Raw genomic sequence first — 11905 nt, forward strand, 5'->3', positions numbered from 1 at the left:
CTGGGTTGTGCTCGCCAATGTGTCCACCTTCTGTGCTAATGGATTATGGGACGCTTTCCCGCTGGTCCCAAATGTAAATTCAGATATTTTTCCCCATTTATTTTTCATTGTGGGAGAACACACATACCATAAAATTTATCATCTTAACCATTTTAAAGTAGACAGCTTAACGGTGTTAAGTACATTTATACTGTTATGCCACCATCCCCTCCAAGCATCTCCAGAACTCTTCACCTTGCAAAATGGAAACTGTATACCCGTGAAACAATAGCTCCCCGTTCCTCCCTCCCAAGGGCCCTTCTTAAGACAGCTCTTTGTACGTGCTGCCGATCTGTTCAGGGTGGCCCAAGAAATGCAGCTGGATGGTAGAGAAATGCTGATGAAAGAAGCAGGGGCCATGGAAACCCGTGGAGACGGCGGATGGGGAGAGTGGTGTGGAGGGGGAGGAGTTCCCCGCCGTCTGCTTGGAAGCTGGGCTGAACATCCTGTGTGGAGCTGTGGGAGGGGTGGGTCTCCTCTCTGCCTCTCTTCCAGGCTGAGGCGCCTGGCTGGGTGACTCAGATCACAACACACCTGCACGGATCCCTCTTCCCCAAGCTCGTAGTCCTGAGGGCACGTAGAGTTTACGTGGAAATAGATTCTGTGTGGAAGCTGCCTGCAGATTCTGAAGCTGCAGCTGGTGTATGGTTGAGAACATTTGGCCTCATCTGATTTATGCGAATATTTTTAGGTACTGTAAGCTTTGAGAGCCTACAAAGAACCATGGGCGGTCACTACTCTCTTTTGGACTCTGAATTTCTGGAATTTCACCTCTCAGGTCACTGTAGTGCTGTGTAGAGAGAAGAATGTATTAGGAGGAGACGGTTCTTAGAGAAGGACAGTGCTTGGGTGGGAAGAGAACCTAGTCCACACTGCTCACAGCTCTGTGGGCTTGCGGAGTGGGTGCTGCAGGCCTCCGCTAAGCCCCAGCGCCAGGTTTGCCGGCCTCCTTGTGGCGACAGAGCGGGATCTTGTAGTGGTTGCTCAGGAGGGTGAGAGGATGAAGAAGTGGTGATCATCTAAAAGTAGAAATTGGTAGCTGTGTTTTCTCTTCTGTAATTCTGAGTGTTTTCACAACTGTTGCCCCAGATGCTCTTGAAAACCAAAGAAGAGTAATATTGTAGGATGTTTTGGGCAAAGGAATTTGGCTATTACTTCCTCTGTTATACCTGCAATTCCCAGAATTGAAGTGTGAAATTAAGCCTGACCTTAAGGAAGCTTTCTTTCCTGAAGTCCTAGCAACCGCCCAGGTGAGAACTCTTAGGCTGTTCTAGACTAGAAAGTGAGGTGTATTATCTCAGAAAAATACAATGGTGTTACCTTTAAAAACAAAAAGCATGTACTAGAAAGTTCACTGGCAAAAACACATGTTGACTGGTATGGCTTTTCTGTCACTTCCTAGCCTGACGTCTTGAAGATTCAACCTTTATAGAAGTTAATTCGTTTCTCAGAAAACCTAAACCCACCTAATTTAGATGTGTTCTCGTTGAGCAGCTGCAAAGCCTTAGTTGTGTGATCTGAACTCCTGTAGCAGCACGTTTTTCTAGTCATTGAAGCTTTCTGCTTAAGTTACACAGATTTATAACAAGGTTTCTACCATTTTTTTACAACTATCAAATATATTCCTTATTTAAACAATTGAACGTTGCTGCTCATAAAGCAAATGATTCTTTGAGGGTAAAGTTTGAAGAGAAAATCTACGCCTGTGTGATTTCAGGACCTAGCATAGACGGAAGGGACTAGAAGGGGCCTGAGAAGGTGAGGAGGTAGAGGCACGAGGGGGTGAAAAGGTTTGCTTGAGGCCACCAGGCTGGTTCGTGGCAGAGCTGTGGTGGTCTCTTGTCTTCTGCAGGTACCCTGGCCACCAGGATGGTCTTTCCTTACTCCTTTCTGCTGTCAGCACTTTCCTCACGAATTCCTAACAGTGTTCTCTGGTTTGTTCCAACTCCAACTCTTATGTGGACCCTTCAGTGACAGTGGAGTCTGTATCGGGACTCCCTCTTTGCCTTCCAGCCAGCTTGGTGCCAAAAGCCTTTGTGCTTTACTGGCAGCTGCTTGCTCTGCAAACCTCGGCTCTGGAAATCATTCCTCCTTCAACTTTCTTGCCCGTGAACCAAAGAGAAGGTTTCTCTTTCTACTCACCTCAACGTTCCAGCCTCTCCATTCCATTGTTTTATTTGATGAAAAAGCAGTAAAGCTACAGAGCCCGAACATGGCAGCATTTGTAAGGTTATTTTTATAGTTTTATACATTTCTACTAAGGGAAGGTAAATATCACTCTCTCTTTATTTGATACTTATTTCTCTTGCTTTGGGTTCATGACGTGTTGTTTAATACATGTTTAGTAATAGGCACCATGACGTTTTTGCAAATCATTTCTACGTCCCAGAGGAGACTTACCGCCACTGGTTAGTGCTTTGGTCTTTCCTTCTGACCATTGTTCATGTTTCTCTCACCAAAGGAGCTTGCGATCCCCCCAAGAGCAGATAATTTTGGCGCCGTCCCTGGCTAGGGTTGACATGGAGATGACTCAGCTCACCCAGGAGAACGCAGACTTCGCCACCCGGGATCGCTACCACCACTCCTCCCCTGTGAGCCGGGAACAGCTGAGTCCTCGGTACTAGAATACTGGGTCCTCAGTACTAGGCAGCCCGGGACCCTCCCCTCCTGGAGCTGTCCAGGGTGCAGTGGACCCAAATCCCAGAACCTTTGTGGAACTGGTTCTCCTTGGTAAGAAACTCAAAGACCTGTCCTCCCCCGGCCGTTCTGGATGATGGAAACGTGCGTTCTGGTCTGGAGCACCGCGTCTACGACCAGGGACCCACTGCAGTGGCGGTGGCGCCTGAAACACACGCCCGGTCTGAAGAGCGCCACGTGGACACCAAGACGCACAGGTGTGGGGAACCAGACCAGACTGCTTGTTCTGAGGGCCACAATAAATGGTTATTTTAAATTTTATCTTATTATTTCTTCCTTGAATGAATAATACACTTACATGGTTCTAATCCCCAAAGTAGAATCGTAAATATAGTGAAAAGTCTCCCTCCCATCCTTGGTTGTCATCTGCTCAGTTCCCATCCCCTGCCCCAGAAATAACCACTGTTCTTGGATACATGCCCCACATTTCGTGATGAAGGTGCGAGCAAATAGGAATGTGGGTTTTCATTACTCCCTTTCCTTCCGCAAGGGGTAGCATATCATACATGTGTTCTGCACCTTGCTTTTCCCCTTAACAATCTATCTTGGAGACATTTCCATATCAGTACACACGCAGTTTCCTCATTATTTTTCGTCGTATGAATGTGCGGTAGTTTATTTCATCAGCTCCGCCATGATGGCATTTGGGTGTTCCCAGTCTTTTGCTGTCGCAGTCAGTTCTGCAGTGGATAATCAGTTCACATGCACAAGCGCAATGCACATCTGTAGGATAGACTCCCAGAAGTGGAATTGCAAGATCAAGGGGCACATACATTTGTAAGCTATTATTGTTTAGTGAAGGTCTTTTTAATTAAAAAGTTAAATTACCATGAATTACTTAATGGTGACTCACATTCTCAAAAGCGTGTGTGGTGCCCTGTGCTCTGGACACCTTTGCGGCTGTTTTGCAGTGTGAACACATGAGGAGACAGGACTGTTTTGGTTCCCCTATGAGCTCAATGTGGCATTCACTGCAGGCATCCATTCTAGTGGCTGTGGCCGTGGCTGCCCCTGCGTGAGTTCAGCCCTGGCCTAGAGTTGGTGGTTTCACCACTGAGCCATGGAGGGGAGTACTGCTGGATTAGTCCTGACCGCTTTCTTCTGTAGTAGAGCTTCTCAAAGTCCGTGGGCTAAGAAACCTGGGAGGCTTGTTAAAGGTGCAGATTTCTGCAGTTTGGTTCTGGAGGTAAGCTTGGGGGTGAGTCCTGGACTTCACATTTTTAATGAGAGCCTCAGGTGATTCAACGCACGTGACCCCTGGACACCATTTTGAGAGCCACTGACCTGTTGGATGAAATGGGCTTAAGGCAAGTGGAAGGTGGGAATGTCTTATTGAGGGGCCAGTTAGGTCTTAATATTCTCTCCTAGAAAGTGAGATCTATTGATAGTTTATGATTCTTGTTCACAGTGAAATCTAGTTTATAATTACTGTTCGTGCAGCTTTGGGGTTAAATACCAGACTTCCAAACGTCATTAGAAACAATGTACAGAAAGCAAACCCAGAGTTAGCTATGGGCATATGGGAAATCATTAAAGACAGGGTGTTCATGAAGGCCTGGCTTGGTGTACTCTGAAGGCCCTTTAAGAAGAAGCTGCACTAGTGTCTTCTGGCTGCTGTAACAAATTACACAAACTGAGTAGCCTAAATCAACAGAAATGTATATTCTCTCACAGTTCTGGAGACCAGATGCCCAAAATCAGTACCACAGAGCTGAAGCCAAGGTGTTCGCAGGGCTGTGCTCCCTCCGGGGCTCTGGGGAGGATGTGGTCCTTGCCTGCGCCAGCTTTTGGTGGCTGCGAGTGTAGTGTGGCCACATCACTCCCATTTTCAGGACCAGCACCTTCAGATCTCTCAGGGTGACCACATTGCCTTCTCCTGTGTGCATGTGACGTGGGCCTCTGCCTCCCTCGTGTAAGGACACACGTGATTGCATCTAGGGCCCACCCAGATAATCCAGGATAATCTCCTCATCTCAAGAACCTTAACTTAATCACACCTGCCAGGGCCTTGGCAAAGGAGGAAACGTTCCCAGGTAACATGGATTGGGATGTGGATATCCTTTGGGGCACTGTTTTCAGCTGGCCACAGAAGCCTGTACTGAGTCTGCTTTTTTGCTTTTTTGAATTCTTGTATAACAAGGTAAAAAAGTATCTCCTCTGAAAAAGATGGTCCTGGGTTTGAAAACCATATAAAGCAGAAGATTCACGTATCCAAGATGAGAACTTTCCCGGTATGATTAATTTTATGGAAAAGAGGAAGAATGGGTATGAGAGAGAATTCCAGCATTTGACTCGGTCTTGGGGACGCTGGTATGAATAGCCCACACAGTCCAGTGTGGGAGGCAGATGCTAGAGGCGCCAGCCTCTAATTAGGTCCAGATATCTTGTCTTTACACAGAACTATATTGTATACACAGTAACAGTCATGAGTAAAGCAGGAGTGGAGCCTTAGCCCGGGCTCCCCAGAGAGCAGCGGTTTATGTGCTATTGCTTTCCTGAGGGCCGCATCCAGGGAAGGCGTGAGGGAAAAGAGTGGAACAGGTGGGGAGGCGTGACGCGGGTCAGGGACCCTTCGGCATCAGGTGGAACAGAGCCCTTGGTCTCTGAGGACCCTCCTGGGAGGTGGTTGGGACACCTGTGTCTCATGACCCCCTCGCGGAGGGAGGAAGAGGCGAGAATTCATCCACTGGCTCCCTGTTCCCGTAGTCACGGGCTCGCCGTGAGAGCCGTTCGCCCCCCACCCCCCTGCCCCCGCGGCGCTGGTGATCGGAGCGCGTGTGAGTACCTAGCGAGTCCCGCAGCAAGCAGCCACCCTGTGGGCGGGAGGCGCTGCGGGGTTTGTGTGCGTGACGGTGACTGCAGCCCCGCAGCACTGGTGCTGCTGGTGGTGGTGGTGCTGGTGGCTGAGAGGGACCAGCCTCAGCCCCAGAAGCAGGGGGGGCAGAGAGGCTCCGGCGTGGCCATGAGAGGTGTCGTGTACTGTCTGTGTATGACAGAGGTCAGCCGTGAGTTCAGGTTGTCAGAAAGGTGAGACGGATGACACGGATCATTCAGAGAGAGTTTGCTTATCTAAAGAAATCTAAGAATGCCAGCACAGCCAGGATATATGGCAGCGTGACTAGCAACATCTTCCTGAAAAGACAAAGGGGCGGATTCCTAGACTAAAGGTCTTACCGAGGAGCACACCGTTGCCGCGGATGCCTGGATGAGGGAAGGCCATTCCGGGCGCGTGATCCAGGCTCGGAAACAGTCCAGCTGCAGACCCGCTCTTTCCCGGACATGGTGTTGCTGTTCCTGCTCTCCTGACTGGGGAGGGGAGAGGGGGCCCGTGCGGGGTGTCCCTCCTGAGTTCAGAGCCCCCGGGAGGAGGGGCTGAGGAACCAGCCCCGAGCTTTGCAGGGGCAGGGACCGGTCATTGGACGTTCACAGAAGCCTCCTGTGTGCCAAGTCCCGGCTGTCCCAGTGCCTGGTGGGTGTGGGTCGGCGGGTGGGAAGGGCAGGGTGGAGACCGAAGCAAAACAATTAGAACACGCTGTGCTGATGTGCGGCTTTCCTATTGCTGCTGTAACAAGGTACCACAAATGTGGTGGCTTAAAACAACACAAGTGTACTCTTCTCCGGTTCTAGAGGTCAGAGGTCCAAAATGGGTCTCACAGGGCTAAAATCAAGGGACCAGCAGGGCTGAGTTCCTCCTGCAGGATCTAGGGGACAATCTGTTCCCTTGATTTTTCCAGCTGCCTGCCTTCCTTGGTGGTTGCCCCTTCCATCTTCAAAGCCAGCCATCCACAATCCCATTTACTTCCTCCTCTGCTTCTGTCATCACATCTTCTCTAACTCTCCTGCCTCCCTCTTCTGCTTTTAAGGGCCCGTGTGACTAGATGGGCCCACCTGGGTAACCTAGCATAACTTCCCCATCTCAAGATCCTTAATTTAATCACATCTGCAAAGTTCTTTAGGCCATGTAAGTAACTATTACATAGGATGTGGAATTGAGACCTGACCATCGTTGGGCATCTGGGGAGCCGGGAGAGGCGCTGGACGTGCATAGGGAAAGGGCTGGAGCGTAACTGCAGAGCAGTACAGCATACAGCCAAACGGCACACTGCAGGTTGAATTCATGAGTGCTGAGGAGACACCCAGTGAGGAAGAAATCCAGGAGACTTCTTGGAGGAAGTGGGTTTTTACATTTTTATTTACTTGTTTATATTTTTGAATATTTATTTATTTATGTATGTATTTATTTTTGGCTGCGTTGGGTCTTTGTTGCTGCGCACAGGCTTTCTCTAGTTGCTGCGAGTGAGGGCTACTCATCGTTGTGGTGCACGGGCTTCTCACTGCGGTGGTTTCTCTTGTTGCGGAGCATGGGCTCTAGAGCGCAGGCTCAATAGCTGTGGCGCACGGGCTTCGTTGCTCCGCTACATGTGGGATCTTCCTGGCCCAGGGATTGAACCCATGTCCCCTGCACTGGCAGGTGGATTCTTAAGCACTAGGCCACCAGGGAAGTCCCAGAAGTGGGTTTTGAGCCAGGTTAGTCAGAGGCTATGGAAAGACTCATGAACCGAGGGAATGAGGGGTGAGCACAGACAACACAGGAGGATAGTGCAAGGGAACGTGTAGATCATACCTTCTTCCTACCTGTGGCATTTAAGTGGGCTCATTTGAGATGGAGTTTCGTATCAGTTGCAAATTCATGGGATTTAAGGGAGAAAATATCTGTGTGAATCCTGGCTCTACCATTTACTAGCTCTGTCACCTTGGGTAGGCTTCTTAACCTCTCTGTGCCTTGATTTCCTTCTCTGTAAAATGGGAATTATAATTCCTTCCTGCCTCCAAGTGAATTTGTGAGTACTTAGTAAAATGAGACACATTTTTTTTTTTGAGGAAATCAAGGCGGAGGAGGTGTCATAAAAGTGTTCTTCCACTACTGCTTCTGATTCTGTGTTACTTACTATGGGCAACACAGAAAAAAAAAAAAAATCCATGGGAATTGCAGTGATTCTTGGCATCTGCTTAGCCTGAAGTTTCAGAGCAGGGTGGAGCCCTGCTGCCTCAGCAAGCCACACTGTATCTTGTCAGCAGCAGACAAGGTGGGACCCTTCTCCAGCCAACAGCAGGGACTCCGGCATGCGCTGTCAGGGCGCGGGGAGCTGGCAGTCGTCACCTGATGACCACCGTTTCAGCTCCGCCTCCCCCCTCACTCCCTTGGCTAATCAGACTCACGTGGCCACGTCTCTATACCACAGCTCTCAGCCTTCTCCCCTCCCTTCCCAGAGCTTTGGGGAATTTTCTTAAACATCAAAAAACGTATCCCACTCTCAAGTTCGTTTGAAGCAAGGCTCACTCTAGTGCAAATAACCCGCTTCTTGCTGCGTCTTGCTCCTCCGTGTGCACGTGGATGCCCAGGAGGATAGGATCGGAGGTGGTGGTTGCGTGGGCTGTGTTAGTTCATGCTGTCTGCACTTCTCTGTGCTCGCCACACACTGCTCAGCATCCCTGCACCTGGGAGGTGTACCCGGGCTCCTTTGAGGAGGCTCACAAGCAGAAATAGATGCTCGTTTGTCAGTTTGAGACAGGAAGTAGAGGCGTAAGCCCCTGACTCTTGACAAGGTACTCTTCTTGAGGGAAGGTCACATTCAAGTAAAGGGTGAAGCAGATGGTGAGAAAGGCCTACCAGCATCGGGGGTCCCCAGTTGGCTGTGCTCCTGGGTGTGTAGCCCCTCTCTCGGCATCAAGGCTGGCGCCCTTACCTGTTCCCTAGGCTGCTGGGCTAGGTGAGTGAAGGCCAGAGAGCAGCTGACTACTCACCACCATTTACTGAGGTGAGGGTGGCCGCAGCCTCTTTCTAAAAGAGGCAGGGTGGTTCTCTGCATGGGAGTCTCTAAAATAATGGAGGGCTTCCTAGGTGGCACAGTGGTTGAGAATCCGCCTGCCAATGCAGGGGACACGGGTTCGATCCCTGCTCCAGGAAGATCCCACATGCCGCGGAGCAACGAAGCCCATGCGCCACAACGATTGAGCCTGCACTCTAGAGCCTGAGAGCCACAACGATTGAGCCCCTGTGCCACAACTACTGAAGCCCACGTGCCTAGAGCCCGTGCTCCACAAGAGAAGCCATGGTAATGAGGAGCCTGCGCACCATAACGAAGAGTAGCCCCCACTCACCACAACTAAAAAGAAAGCCCGTGTACAGCAAAAAAAAAAAAAAAAAAAAAAAAAGACTCACACAGCCCATAAAACAAATAAATAAATAAATTTTTAAAAAAATAAAATAAAATAATGGAGAGCCTGTTTTTTATTCTCCGCTTTTAAATTGTGTTTCTGTTTTTGCAAGTTTTACTCCAGGGGAAAAAAAAAACAGAAAAAAGGAGTAAATTGTGTTTCTTTGAAAACACGTGTGTGTGTTGCACGTGCGTGTGTGTGTACGCACGTGTACTTTCCTGACTGTTTGTATTTGTTAGAGATGCCTCTCTATAAAAGAAGCTGGACTCACCACATGTGAAGACTGGCTTAAAATATGGGCCACGTGGTCTACATCAGATTCACTTTGGGCAGCCCTGAGGGTGAGCGGCCTTTTGAAGGACGAGCAGTCATCCCCCAGCAGCCAGCAGCGGGGCTCAGAGAATGCGGATCTGTGCAGCGTGACCTGGGCCACATGTGTTAAGAGGCTGAGGTTCAAACGTGAACCCCAGACAACGTCACAAGGGCAGACACTGGCCATGGCGATTGTCAATGTTTACCTGAACCGCTTGGCAGATAGGCAGCGCTGTGTAACTATGTGTCTGCGTTGGTCAGGGTGGGCTTGCTGCTGCAACAAGCAGCCCTCCAATCTCCATGACCTGACACGGTATGAATTCATGTCTGGCTTGTGTTCTAGTCTGATACGAGTCAGGAGGGGCAGGGAGCTCTGCTCCACCCCGTCATCCAGGGACCACGGTCGCTCTGTGCCACACTGCCACCCGCTGTCATTCTGTTCTGTAGCTGAGCGTCTCCTAGGCCCTCGGAATCGTCCCCTGAATTCTCCGCATCCAGCTGGCAGGTGAGAGAAGAAAGGGAGGATGCCGTGACAGTTTCAGGGGCTGAAAGGGCTCCCACCCCTTCCTCCCACTTTCCATCAGGAGGCTGGCTGGGAAGTGTGGGTCAGCTGTGGGCTCAGGGAGATGAGGAGCCGGGTCTGGTGGGCCTCTGGCCGGTCTCTGCCACCGCGCTGGGGATGAGGACCGCTGGGTGGGGCTCCTCACTGACGGCCGAGGAGTGAGTTACCTGAGTAGGTCCGCCCCTTCGGAGCTCTGTCTTCTGTGAGAAACGGCACATTCGATCCAGCGGTTCGGCCATTCCTTAAATCATGCTTGGAATTCCATCTTCAGTGTTCTCTTCTGAGCCTTTGAATATGCTCATGAGTGGCAAGGTTTTACCCTTTGAGGGTGCACTTGGTTTCTGGAAGCACCAGAAATCATTTGAAACCAAATCTGGGAATAAGGGGACTGATTAAACGAAAGTATCTTCTTTGGGTCAAAAATGAGGTGTGTGCGTGCGTGTGTGCGCGTGCATGTGTGTGTGCACAGGTGTGTGCATGTGTGTGCACGGGTGTGTGCGTGCGCGTGTGTGTATGCTTGTGTTGCATGTGTGCGTGTGTATGTGTGTGTATACGTGCGTGCGCATGCATCCATGTGTGCGCGCGTGTGTATGTGTGCGTGCACACAGGTGTGTGTGCACGTGTGTGCATATGTGTGTGCAGGATGTGTGTGCGTGTGTATATGTGTGCATGTGTGTGCATCTGTGTGTGTGCAGGTGTGTGTGCGCAGGTGTGTGTGCACAGGTGTGTGTGTGTGTTGCATGTGTGCACGCACGCGTGTGTGTGTGGTGGGTGACTCTGTAGTTTTGGTTCCACACGTCTTCTGTTCATTATCTGTGTTGGTCTTTTTGCCCAACCAGATCAAAAGACCTTCAGCAGTAGAGATGTGTCTTCAGTTATAAATCCTCCGAATTTCTGGCTGTATTTTTTATGTGCCCTGTCAGCCCATGCAACTCACCATGCATTCATTCATTCACTCACTCAGTATTTATTGAATGTCTGTGTGTGCAAAGTCACTTTTGTAATTCAGAAACTATGAAACCAGATGACAGCAATTGCTCCCCCAGTAGCCTGCAGCTGAGTTTGTAGGCGTGAAGAAGAGTTTCTGGGATGAAGAAGCAGGAAATGGGCACAGACCTCTTGGCTGGCCTGGCCAGGAGGAGAGGAAACGGGGCTTGGAATGGACTGCACGTGGATGGCTCACCCGAAATGTTCTGAGAAGAGTAATTATTCATCACGTTTTCTTGTGGACTGAGGACACTGCATCACCTCTTCTCCGGGTGATGGTAAAACATTCCTGGGTAAATACCCTGGAAAATGTTCATGTCTGTTTTAGAATTAGTCATGTTACCCCAAGACACCCAACCTGAGCTTCTCTTTTCCTCATGAGCAGTGGGTGGAAGCGTAAGAAATTTAAGGGTGGGCCTGGTTTATGGCTGCGGTTCCAGGGACAAATTGGGGGATCCCATTGTTTTATCACACAGCTGCCTTCAGAGATGGGGGTGTAAAGCCTGAGGGTGTAAAGCCTGTGGCTCTCAGCTCACTGATACAAAAAATGACCTGGGCTGCTTGCGAAAATGCAGCTTCCTGGGCCTTCTCAGAATATCTTGGGCAGGGCCTAGGACATACGTGTTAAAGTAACCCCTCCCCCAGGTGATTTTCTGAAGTTTGAGAAGCACAGGTAGAAAGGCTGTGAGCTAGCCTGAATCTGGGACCTGTTGTCTCCGTCAGCTCCAGGCTCTGTGATGGGCAGCCTCAGTCCCAGACCAGAGCTCCGTGTGCTCTGTGTTGGGGAGGCGTGCTGGTCCACGCCGGGGCCTGAGAAGCCAAACCGCAGGGGGCACTTCCCCATGGACCACACTGATTAGCCAGAGCCCAAGCTGCGGCAGCTCGTTCCGCTAAGCATCGTGAAGTTGGGCTCCATGACCTTGGCGTGCAGGTGCGCACAGGTGTGTGTGTTTGCGGCAGTGGTTTCTATTTGCAGTCCTGGGTATACACATGTTATTCCTCCTGCTGGTACAGCCCCTCCCCTCCCCTCTCAGCCCAACCCCCAACTCTTTCCTTCTTTCCAGTCCCACCTACAGCTGGGGTCCTGAA

At 50.3% G+C, this 11905-nt stretch overlaps 1 protein-coding gene across 1 annotated transcript in view; it reads left to right on the forward strand.

The window, feature by feature from the left end:
* SLC12A8 (solute carrier family 12 member 8) overlaps window positions 1-2962 on the forward strand; it is a 121855-nt gene extending 118893 nt beyond the window's left edge. The window contains exon 14 of the mRNA XM_057737828.1: window positions 2501-2962. Within this exon, the coding sequence (XP_057593811.1) occupies window positions 2501-2663 (163 nt within the window). The 3' untranslated portion in view covers window positions 2664-2962. The remainder of the gene's footprint in view (window positions 1-2500) is intronic.
* Window positions 2963-11905: the final 8943 nt, after the last annotated feature.

This window comes from Hippopotamus amphibius, chromosome 6, assembly GCF_030028045.1.
Source record: "Hippopotamus amphibius kiboko isolate mHipAmp2 chromosome 6, mHipAmp2.hap2, whole genome shotgun sequence".
Lineage (NCBI taxonomy): Eukaryota > Metazoa > Chordata > Mammalia > Artiodactyla > Hippopotamidae > Hippopotamus > Hippopotamus amphibius.